At 39.6% G+C, this 21,958-nt stretch overlaps 1 protein-coding gene across 5 annotated transcripts in view; it reads left to right on the top strand.

Annotated features, from left to right (window-relative positions):
• Positions 1–21,958, top strand: part of SULF1 (sulfatase 1) — a 97,998-nt gene that overhangs the window by 65,121 nt on the left and 10,919 nt on the right. For 4 of the 5 annotated variants that reach the window (XM_027905211.1, XM_027905208.1, XM_027905209.1 and 1 more), the window contains 7 exons: positions 2,024–2,174; positions 3,185–3,360; positions 3,926–4,054; positions 4,309–4,365; positions 5,339–5,468; positions 17,564–17,780; positions 21,021–21,267. In XM_027905211.1, coding sequence (XP_027761012.1) covers positions 2,024–2,174; positions 3,185–3,360; positions 3,926–4,054; positions 4,309–4,365; positions 5,339–5,468; positions 17,564–17,780; positions 21,021–21,267 — 1,107 coding nt within the window. The remainder of the gene's footprint in view (positions 1–2,023; positions 2,175–3,184; positions 3,361–3,925; positions 4,055–4,308; positions 4,366–5,338; positions 5,469–17,563; positions 17,781–21,020; positions 21,268–21,958) is intronic. The other variant, XM_027905212.1, reaches the window with a different exon arrangement.

The raw sequence follows: 21,958 nt of genomic DNA, 5'->3' as shown, positions 1-21,958 counted from the left end.
TTTGCTTAGTAGGGACCTAGCTTTTCATACTTCTTAATCTCTACCAAAGGTTCAAAAATCCTGTGATACTGTTGTCTCACTTCTCTTTTCCTTGAGGCTAATGGTTAAGTAGACTAGTCAAAACTAGCTGTGTGTACTAGAGGCATACTTCTCAAATTCTACATAAATTCTCAAAATATAGTCTCCACTTAAAATGTGGACTGCATTAATTTATTGCAGTTGACTATATGTCTATTATATTATCCTTTCAGCTGATTTTTGTCCTCAGATTATATATAGGTTATCATACAATATCTGATACAGTAAAATCAACTGCTTCCACTATTCTGTGATTACATACAGCCATGTTAAGAAATATGAAGGACTGAGCAAAGGTGTGGCTTTAAGTTTATCTGGATACAATGTTGGTATTGTTCAGTGGTATTGGTATTTTTCTGAAGAAAAGATAACTACACATAAATATTTCAATGGGGAAAACGTGCCTTAACACACATTATAATTTTCAGTACCTAAACAGTAAATTAATATTGAATCACATTTTTATTATAAACTGAAAAGAGAATCACAAGAAACAAATTAATCTAATCACACAGCAGCATTTTTTTCACTTTCTACAGATGTTTATTTTTCAAATGTAATTCTACAATTCATGTATTATGTGCTGTAGTGTATTAGAAACAGGAAAAAAGTAAAAGACAAAGAACTTAATCAAAATGACAAAACCTGGATTCCTTCTTCCTAGAGAAGGAAACTGCTCATACATAGGTGGAAATATTATGGGACATGGATTTTGTTTGATTTCTCTTCACCTTTATGTCTAGCATGTATGCTAGGTATAAAAACTGGATTGATGGAGAGCTTTCGTAACCTGCTTCTCTGTACAGCAAATTTACTTGGTATATTTTTTGCAGTACCTTTTCTTCTAAGGTAGTGTATCTGTGAACATATTCTTGTTTTCTATATGATGTCCTTCAAAAATTCACTGGCTAGGGATAGAATACCGCTCTGAAATCTTTCCCTCGGTGCTTGTGTAAACTCCAAAAGCATCATTTTTCGCTTTGGATAGGACTCTATGCCCTTATTTCTTCTTAGTACTAGTATCAATAGTAGTGTTAGCTCAGTATTGTTGTCACAGTTAATATTATGCTGGTAATGCACTCTGCTTTACATTCACATTGAAAAAATAGTACCTTCACAGAATTGAAGGTATGAATGTTATTTTGGTATGGGTGGGATTTGCACGTGTACCACACCATCAGGCATAGCTTTAATGAGGGCCAAAAGCAAGTGATAGAGATTGAATACGGGTATGGAGCCAACAGCATTGGCTACATCGCTTTCTCAGCTTGCTCCTTCAAGGCCACCACATTGTCTCTTGACAGGACCCTACAGCCAGGAACTCAGTCCTGGAGGGATTGCACTCAGGCTCCTGGCAATTCCTGCACTCACCTTTGGCAATGAGAAGGGAAAAAGTCAGTGTTTTCTCTCTTTGGGGTGCCTTGAAAACTGATAACACTGGTGCTGTTCTTGGTACTGACTACTAAATTTCTCTGTCCCACTGAAAAATATCTTTCTTTGAGTTTTGTTTAAAGGTAAATTTCTTACTGGATGCATCAGGGTAGTGTACCTTAATATTAAAGGGAAGCATTCATCTTTGATCTCTGACTTTCTTAATTTTTCTGCTTATCTTTGTTAGATGCACCATTCAGATAAGTCTTTTTAATGATTACAGATTTGTTGAGTAACATATTTTGGCATATCCCAAATATTAACATGGATCTTGTAGTGATCTTTGAGTCTGAAAGAAAGCTCAGAAAGACAGCGGTTAAAAAATGTTGAGGAAGTGATACATAAACCAATGAAGATTGGAAGCCACTGAAGCGATGTTTGTTGGTATTCGTCAGATATCACATGGAATTTGTAACTTAACTGCTTGTTGGCTATTTCTGTGCTAGAGCAGTTCTCACCTTCCTCTGATGCCTGTAATGCTGCACAACTTTTCAGATCCGTTCTTTCCCTCCAGCACTCCCAGCTATAACTATGCACCAAACATGGATAAGCACTGGATTATGCAGTACACGGGGCCCATGCTGCCTATCCACATGGAGTTTACAAATGTCTTGCAGCGCAAAAGACTTCAGACCCTGATGTCAGTTGACGACTCTATGGAAAGAGTGAGTTCAAGAAACTACTCTGAATATAATCTTATAAGTCAGTAACAAAATTAGATTCATTCATTCATTCTTTACCTTCACCAACCACATTCCAGGGAATGACATTGTTCTGTGAGGAATTACTCCACTTATCCCCAGTAGAAATGAGTTTTGGTTCTCTGCAATATAATGCCGAGCTTGTCACTTTCTTTTTCAATTGCTGGGTCAATAAACTGATGACTTTTCTTAAAGGGAGAAGTCCCTGGGCCTAATATAGGGCCTGGTGTTAACAGAAGATGCATCACCTGTGTGTACACATGGATAGACACAGGTGCACAGATGACAACTTCTATTCATTTCACACGCTCCCTTCAAAGATTGTCCTTCAGCTGAAATCTGGAAACTGGCAAATCACAGCAACTCAGGTGTCAGTCTACTAGTGTTTGCAGAAGTTAGGCAATGCAGTGTAGAGCTAATTATAGGTAACATGATACATGAACTATTAGGTGTACTTTGTATGACTTTTTGTTCCAAAATCAAGCACCATGACCAGAGATCTTCCCCTAGAGAGGTTTCTTTAAACTTTAATAAAAATTTACAGCCTTTTCCCAAGCCCACAACTGTAAGGAATGAGAAAGCTGTAGACTAACACAGTAAATCAAATCTGAGTGCCTTTTCCCCTAAAGCTGTAGCAGACTTTTTTCACAAGCTCTGTTTGAGTACACAATGAATTTTGGACATACTAATGCAACTACACCATTATTACCATATTTTTTCTATTTTAATTTTCTGGACCTGTTTAATTGTCCCCTGTGTAAAATGTGAAATTGAACTTGTAAGCTGATTTTTTTAGCAGCTCAGTAAAGACAAGATGTGAAAATGCCCATCCCTAAAACGTCTGTGTAAACAACCTCACTGATGCCATGTTTGGTCCTGTATATTTAAGGGTTATAAATGATGGTTATACATGATTATGCACAAAACATGCTTTGCTACACTTTACTCAGAGTTCTTTCTGTGCTGTGTTGCAGTTACACCAGATGCTCGCAGAGATGGGAGAACTGGAGAATACATACATTATTTACACTGCTGACCATGGTTACCATATCGGGCAGTTTGGACTGGTCAAGGGGAAGTCAATGCCGTATGACTTTGATATTCGAGTTCCTTTCTTTATTCGTGGCCCAAGTGTAGAGCCGGGATCAGTGTACGTTCTCTTGTGTCTCTAAGCTCAGCTGTTGAGCCTGATGTAAAATGTTTCTAAGAGCATGTAATTATCACTCTGTCTAGCTCAATTTCATAAAGGATGCCCTATTATTTCAAAGCAATGAGTCTCATAAAGAGGCAGGTCTTTCACTTTGCATATTATGAATAAGTTATGAAGGAGATGAGAAAATTGTGTAATGCACAGTCATGTAGTGTTAGACTCTGGGTTTTGCTTTTAAAAACTATGTGTTCATCTTTACTGCTCACCCTATGGTTTATCAGAATGAATGGCATCATGCCCTCATTGTCAGTGAGATAAGAGCAGTATGGCTGCTGCACCTCCTTGTTTTATTGTGCTAAGCTTTTTCTTTGCAATGACAGTCTGCAGTGCTGGCCTATCATTCGGAGTTGTAGACTTCAAAGGAAGTTTTCTAAACTTAGCACTTGTGTAGAGCTTTACATCTTCAAAGTCTTGATAAGCATTAATTACCATTCTATTTCCAAGAGAATGTGAAGACTTACATATCAAACACATGGCAACTATGACCTTTTCTGTTGATTTGCAGAGTGCCTCAGATAGTTCTGAATATTGATCTTGCTCCAACAATTCTGGATATAGCAGGACTTGACACACCTCCAGATATGGATGGCAAATCTGTCCTAAAGCTTCTGGACTTGGAGAGACCAGGAAACAGGTGAGTCCCAACATTGTTTTTAGCCAGTTCAGAAGCAAACACCCAAGTAAATAAAAAACTGAGTGGAAAAAGGGATTCTGTGACAATGAGCTGTGTCATGGCAACAACCCATTTGAAGAGTCTCTTAAACAGCACATCTATAAAATTGCAGGTATATATGTAAGTAGAGAGTTGTTTTTTTCAAAAATAATTCTGTTAACACTAGCAGTGCTATACGTAAGTGCCAGCAGTAAACATTATTATTTTACTTTCAGGTTTCGAACAAATAAGAAGACCAAAATTTGGCGTGACACATTTCTGGTGGAAAGAGGGTAATTATTAGGGGTGAGAGAGTTTTGGGAGAGCATGCCTGCTGGGAACACTCTCTTGTACGTGCTTTCTTTTCTGGTCCCTCCTCTTCCTTTTTATGGTCAGAGAAGTAGTAAATTTTGCAAGTAAGCTGACAGGCCTGACATGTTTCCTAGTTTCCCACCACTGCCTTTGGAAGGGGCTATGCTCCCAAATCCCTACCTCCAGAGAAATTTGAAAGCAAGCTTTTCTGGTGACTCTCCTAGCTTCTTTCCTTAACATTGTGCTTGTACCCACTGATGGCATCATCTGATTTATTTTCTTACCAAATCTCTGTTTCAAATCCAGCTGCGCAGAATTCTTTTATCAATTGATTTTGTATTTTCCTTCACAGACTGAAAGCATTCCTCCTTTTTGTTTCAGCTAAGAAAAGAGTTATGTTTGTAACTGCTCCTCTTTTCACTGTTACCTACTTAGATCCTCTCACCTTCCCAGTTGTTGCTGTGAAAATTTTCTCTGGGTAAAATTTTTACAGCAATTACCTTTTGGCACTTTATGACTTTACAGATTGTGGAAATCTTGTTTGATGTATTACGAAATGGTGCACATAAGACACATTGTAATATATAAAGTACAGTCAAGCTAGTGCTGAGTATGGAAGTCCTGTTGTGTCTTCAGCTGGTTTTTTCAGCCAGGCAAGTACTGTTTCAGAGAGTTTTGCCTTGTGAAAGAAACCACATTGATGTATGAATGGTGATGAACCGTACAGTTTGACATATTTTAACAACCCTTGTTTCTCTTTGGGCAATTTTCAGCCAATCACTTGAGCCTTTTTTTCAGTACATGACCTTCATCAAAGGTCGATAACAGAAATGTGAGGATTTTTTCCCTGAGTAGGCAGTAAACCTTCAAGTAGCTTTGCTTTTCAGGTTACATTCAGCATCTTAAGAGTTTAGAAGAATGTACCTAAAATGTTCAACTTTTTTATTTTATAAGCAAATTTCTGCGCAAGAAGGAGGAATCCAGCAAAAACAATCAGCAGTCTAATCAACTACCAAAATATGAGAGAGTCAAAGAATTATGCCAACAAGCAAGATACCAGACAGCCTGTGAACAACCAGGGCAGGTAAGCAACAAGTAAATTCAGTCTTCCAAGACCCATAGGGAAATACATATTTTACACTACGGATCAAAAGAATTTGAAGAATATGGCATTTGAAAGATAATTAAGAGATCATTGTTGTGAATATCAGAGCAAAAAAAAAAAAAGTTGCTTCAAGCAGTGATCCTATGTAAGGTTTTGAAGGACTGTCCCTTAGTTCACTGTCTCAGTAAAGGTCTTATAGTAGAACTCACATGCTCAATTATGATATGAAATGACTACTTTTTATTTGATTCAGTGTATGGCTAAATATGCAATAAAACTCGGTGATAACTATGAGTAAGGGAAAGAACCTTTTGAAGCAGTGAAAGCTTGTACTTCCTGGGCTAGTTCAGAATTACTGAAGCAAGCTGGTTAGTCCAAAGGTTGCATGTGATTTCATTTGCTGGGATGTACAACACACTTAGTAATGCTTTTTTATTTATTGAAACACCTTTAACAGAAGGGTCGCCTTGCTCAGAAATGCTCACTGTTTCAGGTCACTATAAGGATTCAGGCAGCGATAGCCATACCCAAGCATTACTTTTCCTTCTTGTAGCCCTAGTTATTTCAGTATAACGCCTGACTCTGATACAGAGGCCTGCTCGTAAAGCCAGAAGTTACTGCACCACTGACTACTATGCTTACACCTTAAGCTCTGTAGTGCATATAGAGGGAGAGAGCTAAATTAAGAAATAGTGAGTCTGACTCCAAATTCTCTTCAATCCATTTTGAATTAATGCTATACCAATGGAAACATATAATGATGAATTTACTGGGTAGATAATGTAAGGGATCTGTACGCCCTCTCATTGACACCACCTCCAACCATGCTGGGGCACATGCTGGGGGCCCCAGGCAATGCCTTATGCCTGCCTTGCTGTCCTCCTGTTCCATCCCCATCCCCACACACCTCCCCAGAGAAGTGTGAGGTGATTTCTCCCAGGCAGGCACTTGCACTTTTCCCTCAGATGTTTGCTCAGACCACTGCAGCCAGCCATAGACCTGGCGCTGAAATATCGGTAGGCTCTTTGGAAGGAGGGCATAAAGCCTTCACTGTGCTCTGCTCCCCTCCGCAGCCACCCGTGGTGCTTTGCCCAGGGCAGGTAGAGCCCTGCACAGCAAACCAGAGAGCTGAGAGAAAAGTTCCGTCCCTACCTTCCCCCTTCTCGTTCATTAGAGTGTTACAGTAAGTCTTGGTTAATCAGATCAGACTGGATTAGTGTTTTGGCTGGCACATCCTTGGTCAGGTCCTCTGTCACAGCTCTCACCTCACACATGCTGCTTAAGCACAGCCACTTTTGAAGGCATATACACAATATTGCCGTCTCACCCAAGGGCAAAGTTTTCAGAAGTTCAAGCACTGCCATTGTAAACAAAGATTAAATTTGAAAATCTGAACGTTTTATAAAAACTAAAGGAGATCAATGAAGTCATTTAGACTGTTAGACGCTAAAATGTTTAGTTTTAAAGTACCAAAATATTTTCTTTGCAATTATTCCTTATATTTATTACCTCTCATGCCAAAATGCAGGTTTGGAATGACTTTACTTTTCCACATGTGAAGAGAAAAGGTTAAGTGTCCTGACCAGATATCACAACTGAAGCAGTAGGAAACACTACTCACAGCCCTGTTCTCAGCCCAGGGCAGTAGACTATCCCATATTTGTGAATCCCATTTGATCAAAAGGTGAAGAAAGAGAGGCTTGAGTTATCAAGGAGGCTATGAGAGCAATAGTGTTTGATAGCAGGTCTCCCACCTACAAATTCCTATCAAGGTCTTTTAAGCGCAGAAGATATGTTGGCTCCACAGAGCCAGCAGCCATCCCTCACAGCTGAATAAAGGGCAGGGCTGAACTGCCCTCTTTAAGACGAATTTAAGACCTAAGCATTGGAGTATATAAACTCTTTTTCTTAAACAAAGAGATAAAACTTGTCCCTGGTACTTCTAACATCCTGAAGCTCTTCTCCAGGGATGTTGAAGTTAAACGTACCTGCTGAAACCTTTCATCAGTCAGAGCACCACGAAGGGGCTCGTCCTCTGTGCTCATTCAGGCCCTGGTGCACAACCCACTCCTCCCACCCCATTTGCCCTCACACCAGCCTTGAGAAGCAAGGGCAGTTTCTCTGTCAGGGATGAACTACTTGAGGTGCTCACAGGGAAGTCAGCATAGAACAGTAAGGGTGTGCAAAACTGAAATAACAGGAGCTTCAGTGAGGCATTGCAATGTGAAATGAGTGTCTGTGGGATTTTTTCCATGTAGAAAAGGTCTTCAAACAATCAGAAGTTAGGGGGTCAAATAATTTTACTTTAGTGCAGATGGGTTCCAGTGTGCACTTATGAGGTTCCTCCAGCAGATTTGCATCAGTCATTTTGCACCTCTTGGAAAAGAGAAAGAGGAAATATTGTTATGTGGGACTTAACTGTGTTTTATCTTTTGAGATTATTATATTTAACTGCAATTACATAGGTGCATATATATATTAAAAAAAAAAAATCTTCATTTTAATTACTGTGGTTTATAATACTTCCTACATTTACTCTAATCAATTGCAGTGAATGTCAGTTAAATAAAAATTGCCTTCACAGAATGAGTGATTGCTGCCAGAGTTTTAAACAATGTAATTACTGGTCTGTGGGAAGTTGCTGCTAGATGTCTGAAACTAAGAATAAGCATTTGGGGAATTAATACACCAATGTACTGTCTAGTACCTTTAGAGCTTGTTCTTAACTTAAATTTACTTAAGTCAATATTTAGTTTATTTGAAATGGAGAACACAATGAAGTGCAAAATGAAAGCAATTAGTTTTTCCTGTATTAAAGCAAGGTGTGATCCTGAGACCTGCTAGTTTCAAAATCTCTAAGGATGTGGTACTCATTATAATAGCTTCAGCTTATTTGCTATTAAAAAAAAAAAAAAGAACCTAGCATAGTAAAGATAATTTTTAATTAAATTTTTCAATGTCCAATGTCTATCTGAAAGTAGATAAACCTAAAAAATTGAGGGGGGGGCAGAAGAGAAAATGTCGAGCATCTGAATCATATAATTATAAACTACTTTCACCATGTTTTTTAATGTATTTAAATTTTTTAGCACCATTGACAGATTGCAGCACTTTCAATGTGGAGCACTGTCCCCTCGTTATTTTTTTCGTAATCCCCTTTATGGGAGGACAGTTTCCAAAAGCTCAATCACCTTCTTGAGAACACATCAGAATTGAGATGTATGTTGGATATGTTCACTTTTTGAGTTAGGTTCAGGCAGTCATTAACTTGGGTCAGCAGTGAGCCCTTGCCAAACAGAGGAGCACGCCTGCTGAGCTGCACTAGCAAGAGCACTGCTAGCAGGTCATGGGAAGTGAGCACTTGCCCCTCCTTGGTGCCTGTGAGCTGCAGCTGGAGTGCTGCATTCGATTTGGGACCTCCATGAGTAGAGGGTAAGCTGGAGCAAGTCCAGTGGAGGACCCCTGAGATGGTGAGGAAGTACTGGGGAGTGGAAGAGAATGCAAAAGGGAAATCTAGTTGTTTCCTTCAACTAACTAATGGTTAACTAGAGAGAAGACAGACCCTGGCACTTCTTGGAGGTGCACAGCAAAATGGTCATCAGCAAGAGACAAGTTACAGCAAGGGGAAGCCTAACAAGATGCATGGAAAAAAAAGTGTTACCATAAGCATAATTAAGAACCAAAGCTCAAAGAGGCTGTGGAAAGTCCATCCAGGGACACTTCCAAAACCTAATAATTTTGTTGCTGCTTTGAGGAGGAGGATGAACCTCCAGATGTTCCTTCCAGCACATGCTCTCAATCTTTGATTAGTACCTAGACTTGAAGATTTCATGTTTTTTTCTTCCTCTTCAGCTTCACAACTTGGGAAGTGCCATTAATTTTGTCCATCCTGTGAGTGAGTTATGGGTCATCTGCTCATATCATATTTGGATATAGACTAGATTTTAGCTCCCGCCCTGACCTGGTTGTTGACCTTTGCTCACCCAAAGCACAGGCAGTCCCATCACACCCAGGCCAAGTTGAAGGGTGAAGGTGAAGCAGTAGATGGGCTCTCTGCTCAGCTTCAGGGCTTGGAGAAGGGTAAAAGTTTCCTTTGCAGTCCCTCCCCATTGCAGGGAATGCTCAAGAAATTATGGGGGGAATGGGAGGTTTTCTTCATAGTTTGTGTGCCAAATTTGTCACCAGTTTACATGGTGTAACTTACTGAGGTCATCTGATTGAGCCTAGTTAGTTTAGCAGTGGATATTGGTGGGTTTAACACTTAAATGGTTTGCAGGATATTTTTATATTTACCCTCTCAGCTTTACTGTAATAGGGTACGCAGTGCAGAAATATCGATTCATCTGCAGCATTGCTATCTCTGCTATTGTTTTAAAATGGGAAACAATTTGTGTGAACTTATAGCTAAAGCTTTGTTAGTTTTCCAATAGAGCAGAAATAATAGCATGTGAACAAATGTTTCTCTGGATTAATACGACCTTATCGTGACACAAATCTCTTCTCAGATTTCCACTGGAATAACCTGAGATGAGAATATATGTTAGTTCAGGAGGTTTAGAGGCAAGCTGCTCTTAAATTCTCTGGCAGGTTATTTTTGTTGAACTCATTCCATCTTCTCACCCATGAAATTTTTCTGGATACTTAGCAAATATCAAATAAAACCATGTTAACTGTGTTTTCATTTATACTTTTTTCTTTCTCTCTTCCCTTACCTAAATGTGTAATTAAGGAGTTGAATTAATTCATAAGTATTTTTTCTTTTTCCCTCTACCAGTCTGAGTCATGGGAATTTTCCTGAGGCATAATTTTGACTTCTGGGACGTAACACTCTTTCCCAGATCATAGTTACCTTTTGAGGTCTTGTGACCGATAGGCTGTTTCCACTGTACTGCTCGATCCATTATTTATAATCAGTATCAAATCCATAGGCAAACATGCATTTTTATCATCTTAGAAAAATCACACAAACCACAACCTTATTCTAAAATTTTCCCAGCAGGGAAAAACGAACCATCCTCCCAAAGTAAGGACCGTGAAGCATTGTGTGTAAAATTTCAGCTCTTAGGTTGGATGACTCAGCAACGAAACCCAGACACAGGTCTGTTTGTTTTATGGGCATACATCTCCTACCATCTGCTCCACACTACCTGCCAGTTTGTGAACAGCAAACGTCTGAAACGTGTAAAGATCTGTGGTCTGGTGCCAGCTCCAATGAGCACTGACAGGGGGCAGAACGGAAAAATGCATCGTACTGCCCGTGTTGGTATGACACACATCCCCATCAACTCAAACTGTGCTAGACAGGTATAATGTTGTAGCAGCTGCACTCTCCAAGAGCTCCTTCTTCGTGCACCTCAGCTTTGGAAATGCAAAATAGTGTGTTTCCTCCTGAGGAACTGTATTCCAAAACTACCCTGAGGAAATAATGTTTTGTTTGGAGAAAATGCCTGAAAACTTTACAGTGAGATTGTAGTTAGATTAGGTCTCAATGTATTTTACAGTGATCTGAGGCTTTACAGGTAGCCACTGGGGACATGTTGCTGAATCCAAACATCAGCCTTGCGGTAAATGTGCAAGATTCTCCTGGCTCTGATCCAAAGAGCACGTTATGCAGTCTGTACTCTCATTTCAAACATATTCTTCACCCTTTAAAAGCCTAGCATAGGAATTTGATTTTTATGATAAAGATTCATATTTGTCACATTATCATATCAGCATTCAGTCAAAAGCACGCCTAATTGTCATCCTAAAAGAACATCAATCAGCTTGCAGATAATATTATAAAGGAAATTAGAATGGGGCTTATTAGGTATAGTCTGGTTTGGCTCAAGTATCTATGTTCTCATAAAAAAAATATCACAGACCATACATTTGTATAGGTCAGCTTTATGACCAGCTGCAAAGTATGAATAAAAACACATAAGCTGGTAAGAGCTGGCCAGAAGTGTCAGGTGGCTTACCAGCCACTGACAGCCAGACCCTGAGCACCACTAAAACCCAACTAAAATTATGATACGGCATATAAACATCACTCATGGATCCTTCTGGTTCCAGAACAATCTCCTGATGCTTGCAGAAGGCACTGGTGATCAACCTGTAGTACCAGAGCACTGATTCAAAGCTGGTTTGTCTTTGCCATCTGCCCATTGATACCATCTTTTCCTACTAATAATTCAGCAGAGCATCTATATACAGGCTTAAGTGGAAGCATATGTGTTTGGGACCAGTTATGTGCTTAAAAGCGCATACCTCAGTGCTTTTGTGAACAACTCTTGTAGCTATTCCTCACTTTAGACTCTGCAGAGCCATCCCTCATAGCTGAAAGAAACATGCCTGCAACTTAGTTGCTCAAGAATTCGTAGGAATTGCCAGAAATTATGATACCTCTAGTTAAAATACCACTCTGTTTATGAGTTGAAACCAAGTATGAAGATAAGTTCCTTTATCTCTAAAAATAATCTTTCAAAGAATGGCATTTCATATTTCAGCCTAAATATTTCACATTTCAGCCTAAATATTTAAGTTTTTTATTAAACAGAGGTCAGCTCTTCCAAGATTTGACAATTCTTCAAATTTAAGCAATTCTTAATCTGAAGTATCAGCTCTGTTCTGGATGAAATCCAGAGATATTCTGGGAAGATCATTGGGTTCACTGGTTTCATGTCTTTCAGTGCATGACTGTGTTTAGCATTTTCACCATCATCTTATCAGTGTTCTCTAACAGAAAGACTTTTTGGTAGAATGGCACCTTTTTTAACAGATCAATTTTTTCGAACCTTTTTTTTAAAGTAATTTTATGCTCCAAAAACATTTCTAGAGAAAACATCGTTTATGCAAGAATCATTTTTAGCACTTTCTGTAGTACTCCTCTGAGGTTCTCTTTTTGCAGAGTTTCCATTTTAAATTAGACAGTGAAATATTATATAAACTAACTCCTCTGCAAATTAAACATATATAGTACAATTTAACAGATTATTACTGGTATTGCTTTTTATAACTAAAAGACTAAATTTATCCTTTTCATTGGGTTCTATCTGCTTGCATTTGAGGGTGGATGCCTGTTGGATAACAACAGAAGTCTGCTGATGTTGAGCTGTAACGACAGACAAGTTAATAGATTTGGTAGGGAATGCTATGGAGGTGAAATATTTCCTGTGTCAACCTAGGTACCTACACTTATAGAGCTGACAAAGCAGTTCATGCATTTTTCATAACTAGAGAACTGCTATGATTGTGACACTTAAAATCAATCTTGTCCATGCATCAAGAATGCAAAATTGTGTAGTCTGCAAACTTCCCGGCAATTTTCTCTTTCCTCCTTTTCTTTACAGTGATTAATTCCTTCATTCTTTTTTTCCTCCAATTATGTCCCTGTGCATTTAACTGAATGTATTTCTAAAGTCTGTCATACATTTCTGCCTATATTACATCAGTTCTTATAGACCAAACTGCTTCCTTGTCTGTTGAACCACTGACCACTGCATTTTTCAGGAACGCTTCTCAGAGGGTAAGGTTGTATATAAATAACCGTCTTTGAATATATTCATGACAGCAGACTCTGGAGCATGATTCAATAGAAGGTGGTTCAGTTATGAGAGAGAGGTACAAAAATTGGGATCTGCCCTTACAGGCAGCATCAACTCAGTTCTAAAATGAAGGAGGAGATTTTTTTTCCCATAAAAATGCAGCAATTTCAATTTCCCTTAGCGAACCTGGCAAACTATCCCTGCTAAACAGCTGCACTCATGTGCAATGTTCAAGTACTGCTGAGATGTAACAACACAGACTGATATTTCCAGGGGTATTCAGGAGCCTTGGTCAGGACCAGGGCTCGTGATTGCTCTGTGGGAATGCATAGAGGACACGACCTCAGCCCGTAAATATTTCTCAGTATTCAGGTCTACTTCAGCAGAAATTAATTGCTAGCTACTCTGTACTGTTTACCAGAGCCAGCTAATTACAGGGCACCTTTCAATATGCTGTGTGCCATGACCACTTTGGATGGCACAGACAAAGCAAAAGCAAGATAGTTCTGATTGCAGTAGCACAGCTCTGAACCAGATTCCCTTACCAGCATTTTCACATCAAGCCCCCTGGCACTCTCCCAGATCTGGTTACTGCTAATGGAAGAAAATGGTACACACATACACAGCCCGTGGTAGTATTTTCATCTGAACTGTTTTCAAATTTAGAGCATTCCTTTTGAAACAGGAAAACAGGGAAATGAGATCTTGAGGACATGTTTAAATTCATGAAGTCTTCATTTTTCAGGCCTTATCTTAGCATTCCCTAGGCTGAGCAATAATACTCAAAGTCAGTCATACGTTACGAAAATGAAAAAGCACCTGTAAAAATATTGCTGCTGTGTTATATTTCCTCTTGCATGTTTTTGAGGGTTTCATAGCTTTGTGATAAAATCTGACAAGGTATTTAACACTGACGAGTCTACTGCAAATGCTAGGTGTTTACATTTCGTAGAAACCCTTAGGTTGCCTACTGTTGAGACATCTTTCATGAATTGTCTAATTCATTTCCCCTCTGTATAAGGGGGCAGCAATTGTCTCACATCTGTCACAATCTATTAACTACACAAAGTTGACTTAAAGTCCTGCCTAAGTAGCTATTTACAGTGCAGTGCATCACAGTGTCTTATGCTGAATAAACAGTTTTATGCCTTAATTATAATCAGTAGTGAAATAGACTTACTTAGTTTGAAGGTTGTGGCACAACTGATTAATACCAGGAAATTGAGACCCCAGGTAGTTACAAAGTCAAGTGGTGTTGTCTTGCTTATGTAGCTCTATGTCGCAACCAGAGCCATGCCTTTTCTTAAACTGGACAAACCCAAAGTCGTTAGGTGCCCACTCCTTTTACACCTTTACCTCTCCTAAGTTGCCTCTGCAATTTGCAGGGACCACTTTGGGGAGAGCTGGCAGCCAGCACACACAGATCCAGCCAAGGCTCCAAGTGCGTATGCAGAACAGACCCTGCTTGGTTCAGGGTGGCTGTAAACCAGCAAAGCCCCTCTCAGTGTGGCTTAAGTCCCACTAACTTTCAGGTGTGGGGTTTCAGGACTCCATTGGTGTGGAAGTATTGAAGGTCTTCTTTCACCTTTTCTTCCCCTCTGAAGCTAAATTGAGGCAGAATGCAAACTGAAGGTGGGGAGCTGAGGTGAGAGGGAAATAGTTGTTGGAGGGTAGGTGATGAAATGAGATGAAAGAAGGAAAAGATGAGTTAATGACAGGGGAAAAGGCTGACACAAGTTGGGTTTCACAACATGATTAGTTTAGGTTTTTTGATTCTGAGTTAGTCCTCTTTTCTCCTGCTGAACTGAGAGTAAATCAGTGCAGGGTTTCTTAAATTAGCATGCAGCCAGAAGCAAGGACTATCCCACATTCCTATGGCAACAATGAATTGTTAGATTGGCTTAGGTGTCTTGTGAAATGTCACAGTAAGAAGGAAGATAAACATGGGGAAAATAAATCATATACAAATGAAAATTTAATGAAGACATATTTAGTGTGTATAAGCCAGTGTTGTTTTTTTTTTTTAGTTGATGGAGAAATGGTGATCCAGAAACCAAACCTAATGTTCCTGGACTTCAAAGAATAGTTTGGTATTCATAGCGGGAAGGAAGGTAGGAAACAGGGGAAAGGAAAGGGCAGTGCATTCAGTCACAATCTTCTTTTATGTCCATTAATGCATTTTATGGATCTAAAGATGAGCAGAAGGACCATTACAACTCACTGCATAATGCATGCTCAGTGCCTGATTACGCTGGCATGGGCAGGGATTCAGGAAAGTTACACTGAAAATTCCGTCTTAGAACTCTACAACATCTTTATAATGACACTTTTTAAAGTAAAATTAAAAAAAAAAAAAAGAGGAAATGAATCACATTTAATCCCTGTTTTAAATAGAGAGCCGTTATTGGTTTGTACTAGACACAGAGAGTCTTGTTTCAATGTTAGTCATAATATTGTTAAAAATGATCTAAATGGTTATTGAAGCCACTCCTAGAACCTCTTGCTATAATTAATGCTAGACAAAGAGAATACTTATTCTGCTTTAAAATGGTGCTTTTGAGACTCATTAAAGACTGCCATATGTTTATAACTGTAACATGTACCCAATAAACACAGGAAATACAGTGGTGCAGTCAGCTCTTATCCTGTAACAATCATCTCTTGCTGTGGTAGGAAGAGTGCACATGCTATTGCAGAATAAAGTCTGCAAAACTTTTCAGCTCCTGGACACCTTTACTTGTACAAAGTCACGTTGTCACTTGTAGGTGTATGTTTACACTTCAAGTCTGGGCATGAGTGTAATTTCTCAGGCAGCCATAGACTTGGTCAAGTTGATGTCCTTTTACACATGGCTTACTGTTCTGAGATCAATCATGCCAATCAGGCAAGATCTCTGCGTGAAATCCATCTTTTAACTCAGCCCACATGTTAGGTCGGGGAGTGCCCTTATGGTTATGTGGTGCAGACCCACATCAGCTCATCCCTCAGGTTATCAGGTCAGCAAATCTACCTGAAGGCTTAGTTTTCTTTCTTCATTCTTCCATCAGCATGACAGCATCCCCAAAACAGTCCAGAGCAACCATTAGTTAATGGAACTTACCGAAATGTGTATGCTCTGATATCAGTGCCCATTTCAAAAATTAAGTTGGGGACTCCATTAGGACCAGCAGCATCTAGCTGTCTTGTTATTATTAATGAGGCAAGAGAAAGCTACTTACACTATTCAGTGCTGGGAACCAAAAAAAGGACACATTATAGGAAACTTAACTGAAACTGCAGCTAAAAGGTTCCAGTTATCAATAGTGTTATTGACTTTTGTTCTTGACAATATCCAGCCAAACTTAATTGCTTTGTATGCAAACTCTGGTCATTGTGGCTTAGGATGCAAAAAGTGAACTGAACTCACTGGGTCATAGTCATTTATGGTTGTATCAAAATTATAAATAAACACTGCTATTTCTAGTTCTCCCTATTGTTATTCAGACTACTACTGACTCAAAATCTTCACTGGCTTCTTAGTTTGTGTCGTGTATTTCGAGTGCCCTATATGTCAAGCTTTGGGCATGGGCGAAGGAGCCCTGATCTCTCAGCACCTATCCATATTTTTTTTTCTTGTACATTTAGCTTTTTTAAGACAGTGTCATGTGGAAAGGAAATTAAAGTCCCTGTTGCTTTTTAATTTGGTATGTGAAGGTAAGTGGATCCACTGGAAAAATCCACCTGGAATCTTCCATCTGGTTCAGTGATGTTGATAACTAAGTCAGACAGATATTGCGCAGACAAGCTGGAAAAAAACCTCTGTTTCCTCTCATTCTCCCACACTTGCTCTGATATTCAGCACACATACAATGCTTTTTACAGGTACTCCTTCTAGACTGCACCTTTTCCTCCCAAGTCTGATACAAATCTCTAGACTTATATATTGAAAGGAGTTTATCCAAGATAATTTCTTATTTACTGTCCCTAAGGTTCTTCCCCGAGCTTGCACCTGCTGGTTGTAGGGAGTGGTTTGTGTATTTTTCTATAGATTACATTCGCAATTTTTCCTTTTCTTTCCAAAGTATTCTCAACTGAACCAGTTCTTCTTCATCTGTGTTTTTTTTATTTTTCCCTGAGTCATGTTAGAAATTTTGAGCCACAGAACAAAGAAAAAAAGTTTGTTTTTGTCAAAGAAAAAGTAGAGGTGGTGAAAACAGCCCTGACAGCTGTACGCCTTGGCTCAGTAAATTAAGGTTTTTACTTGCTCTTTTCAGGTATGTGTTTAGTCTAGATACTCTTGATTTATATATCTTTTTTTTTTGTCTGGTTTGTATTTTTTAATGCAGATTTGCAGTGATTTCTTTCAAACTTATGTTTGCCTAGCATGAGAAAGGTGTTGGGAAGAATGCGAGTGACTTTGTGCCTTAAAATCTTTCCCTTCTCAATGTGTTATGTAAAGGACTGCTTAAATTTTTACAGAAATTTACCTGTGTTGTTTTACAATCCATCTGAAAGCAGCAGTGGTTTGGGAGGCTGCTGGGGAATCATCTCCATTTCTCCCTCTCACAGAAATGGCAGTGCACAGAGGATGCTTCTGGCAAACTTCGAATTCACAAGTGTAAGGTGCCTAGCGACATACTTGCCATCAGGAAGAGAACCCGCAGCATTCACTCCCGGGGATACAGTGGTAAAGACAAAGACTGCAACTGTGGAGAAGCTGATTATCGAAACAGCAGGACCCAGAGAAAAAATCAAAGACAATTCTTGAGAAACCCTAATGCACAAAGTAAGTGTTATTTATCTCTTGGGCTCTGAGGCAAACAGCGGGGGAAAATGGCTAGCAGAGGCTCTGTCCTACCAGTGTGCTCTTGCTTTCACCTCCGTGTCTAATGAAGACATCTGTAGTTTGTAGTCAGGTTCTACATAATTGCCTCTGTAATAAGTACCTAAAGAGATACTAAGCTTAAAGATAATGGGCTTAAACCATGGCAAGAGGGAAGACTACTACCTAAAGGGGGCCTAAAGCTGGAGAGAGACTTCTTATAAGGTTATGCAGTGATAGGACAAGGGGCAGTGGCTTTAAACTGGAAAGGAGTAGGTTTGGATTAGCTATTCAAAAGAAATTCGATGCTGTGAGGGCGATGAGGCACTGGAACAGGTTGTCCAGAGAAGTTGTGGATACCACCTTTCTGGAAGTGTTCAAAGCTGGGTCGGATGGGGCTTTGAGCAACCTGTCTAGTGGTAGGTGTTCCTGCCCGTGTTGGGGGCTTGGAACTAAATGGTCTTTTAGGTCCCTTCCAAGGCAAACCATTCTGTGATTCCAGTTATAACAATAATAACAATATTTGTCCTTTGGATCACAGTAAGGAACAGCCTTTAGGCTGCATTTTGGTGGCGGCGGCGATGCTCTGGTGCCACCTCTCGCGCTGCTCAGACATAACAACCCGGTGGCATCCGTGGGTGAATCGGTGCCGTTCCTCGCCAAGGTGGCCAGTGCAAGTGTTTTCTTTCATCGTCAGCGCTGAATTCACTCGCTGTTCAGTGACAACCCGCAAGACACCTTTACACTGTGGTGCTGGGGCTGCTCGCAGACTGAAACGCTGCTCGGCTCTCACTTCCCTGCACATCCATAGCGGGATCCCCGCAGGGACACGAGTGAGATTGCAGTGTCCTCTAGTGGAGCATGGGCTGAAGGGAGTGTACAAGAGGGTTTTAGGACGCATTTGTTTCTGGTAATGATTTCTACAAAAGAAGGCTGTTTAAAGAAGCCATAATTTAAAATAGAGCAAGTATTTTCTTCTCTCTGCCAAGCAATGAAAGTGAAGTTCTGTAGCTATAGCAGTAGAAGCAGACCCGGATTTTAGACTTGGTTCAAGAGCAGGCTGTATTCTCTTGCACTCTAATTAGAATACTAGGCTGGTGAATAAAGTAAAGATAGGTCTTTAAAGCAAGAAGATAGTGAAGTCCTGTGAGAAACACAGAAGTTAGAAGATGCTGCACAGATGTCTACGAAGTAAGAAAATAATGTCGGTATAATTAAAAACATTTCCTTATCTAGAGCTCCACTCTAGATGTGAACAAGAATCCCTAGCATTCTTTGTACAGTCAACAACAATATTGTCTAAGTTGTCTCATTGTTCAGAATAGGTGCTGCCCTGATACAATTTCTCCCGTTTGTTTAATATGATCTAAGGAACCTCACAATGTGTACAAGCAGACCTATGCTGGAAAGTCTACATGCCACAGACTACCAGGGTGATTCCCAAACTGGGGAATGTTCCCTCAAGTGATATTTTCAAAGGGAGATAACTGCTGCATACCTTGGAAAGAGGTGTTGCCAAGTCACCAGCAATGACTGAATGGGAATTGCAACCAAGGGAGGTTACCTGGGGAGAGAAAGCGGGTAAAGGCAGGAAAACATCTGCAGGAGACATCAGAAAAAGTTTCTTTGTTATACTTTTCTCCTTTACAACATTCTAATGCTTCTTCCCTCCTCTGCCTCTTCCAAATCAGCCTTATCACTCCTCTGAGTAGTGGAGAGAAAGACTCATGATGAAGAGACATTGTTAAGGGAATGAGGAGTTCAGGCCTCAGTCTCCAGACAACATGTGGATGAGATGCTTCTATATTCCATCCATTCAGTCACTTGCTTATTAAGTAGTATCATCAGAGGCTGTTAAATTAAAGAAATCATCCCATCTGACCCTATGAATGTTTCTGCATAATTTTATTAAAGAGTAATATGGCTATAGATCGGAAAGATCCTTTAAAACTAGGTTTTCTGTTCAGGAAGATTAATGTCTTCACTGCCTTGACTAAGAAGTCTTTTTTCACCTGACAGCAGGCAACCCTCAGGACAGGGTGGTTTGAAGGAAAAGTTGAATCAGGCTCACTGTCTGCACTTCTAAAAGATTCTTGCAGGAGAGGTTCAGTGTGAGGTTCTTAAAGACACTGACGTGAAAACTTTGAGTAGAACTGACATTGCCTGACAAAGGCAGTACTTTCTTACAGCTGCTATTTTCTGCTGCATGAAGAATTGTTAGGTGACATAGGTGTGCTCAGCGTAGATGTAACAAATGGAAATGCCCTACAACTGATTTTTTAACAAGATGAATTTTGTATTTCTGGAGGTCTCTGTGTGTGGTTTTGCATGGCAGAACATGCTTTGGTATGGTATTGACTGTAGGTTTTATCAGCTTAGTTTGAGTCAAATGCAATTCGCAAAAGAAGTTAAGGCCTTTCAGTCTGAGCCCAAACACAGGTTTTCTTGTACTTAACATTAAAAATCCCTCAAAGAGTTAATTGTCTCATTAGTCTTACTCACATACACTGTAACTAAAAGAGCTGTAACCCTGCTAAGCTCAGAGCTTTCAAGGGGGGGAAGTGACATAATAAATCTCACTGTAGCTCTGCAATGCAGCAGTTTATTGGTGATCTATGACTTGCACACATAAATACGGATGACATATGTGTCAAAGTATAGGTACATATGTACATATAGATACATACAGATACACATAGACTATCTGATGGACTCATACCATTTCAATTCTTACCTTTAAAAAGGAAACAGTGTTAACCATTTAAAAAGTCATTTTATTTTAAAGTGTAAGTCAAACATGTCACGTGCCAATTTGCACTTGTCTCACGGTGGTGAATGGTTTAATTTTCTAAGGTGGTTTCTGATTTTTCTGTGGTCTCTGATTTTTTTGAGTATCTCTTTCTAGATACCTGATTTCTGAGATACTGATTTTATTTGCAGATATAGATACTAACTGTGGCAGAAGGCAGTACAGTCAGAATAACGTGAAAAGCAAACCTTGAAGCAATAGAAATTGCATGCTACTCGTGAAAGTGAGGGCCACAATGTGTCAAAAACCATTAAATAAGTTTCTGTAAAGTCAGAGGAAAAATAAACTGGTTTTGCTGAACATCATTCTTGCTCTTTGGGATATGTTTTGCATTCAGGGCATGGGTCATATAGATATGGATATTCAACTGGAAATGTTTCTTTCTTCTGCTTCAGAATACAAACCCCGATTTGTTCACACGCGCCAAACCCGGTCCTTGTCTGTGGAATTTGAAGGTGAAATATATGATATAAATCTGGAAGAAGAAGAATTACAGGTGTTAAAGACCAGGAGTATCACCAAGCGTCACAATGCTGGAAATGAGGAAGAAACAGGGGAAATTGCTGGTGCTGTCGGTGATGCGATGTTCGCTGATGGCACTGACGCCATAGGTCAACCCAGCTCTGTTAGAGTGACGCACAAGTATGATTGCTTTTTCTGTGCTTGTTTTTTTTTTTTCCTCTTCAAATGAAATCTCCATTTTCTAATTATGTTCTCACTCTCTCCATAGAATATTTAGGAACTTAAAACTGTCATCATGGATTTTAGATAAACATGAGTTGTACTTTTTAGGAAGTGGAATCTTTTATGTTTAGTATATGTCTTTTAAAAGGAGGCCTCTAGTTTAGGTTTTATTTCTGAGGAGGAATAGGCATCTCCAGAGGCAGATTCATCCTCCATATCGAAACATGCATCTTATGATGGATTAATCACCCCGTTAAGCTGATGTGACTGCTGTTCATTATAGTCTAGGCTTCCAGCTTAACACAGAGGCCCAAATTTGAGATGATTGAAATCCCACTCTACATGAGGATAGATTAGATCACTTACATCATGTTTCTTAATGCTTGGTTGTTTGCAGCCATTAGCATTACCTAAGATACATTAGACCTGTTTGTTCGGGCTGAGGGAGCTGTGGCTGTTCAGCATGGAGAAGAGAAGGTTCTGGGGACACCTTATAGCAGCCTTCCAGTACCTAAAAGGGTCTTATAAAAAAGTGAGAGAGTGATATTTTACATGGACAGAAAATTAACAGGACAAGGAGGAAAAAATCAATCCTAAAAGGAGACCGATTTAGACAAGATGTTGGGAAGAAATTATTTACTCAGAGAGT

This window comes from Empidonax traillii, unplaced genomic scaffold (genome assembly GCF_003031625.1).
Source record: "Empidonax traillii isolate 1590-97213 ecotype Southwest subspecies unplaced genomic scaffold, ASM303162v1 scaffold1130:size175532, whole genome shotgun sequence".
In the NCBI taxonomy this organism is placed as follows: Eukaryota; Metazoa; Chordata; class Aves; order Passeriformes; family Tyrannidae; genus Empidonax; species Empidonax traillii.
Note: the sequence above shows the minus strand (reverse complement) of the source record. Positions and strands in the feature narration are given on the sequence as shown.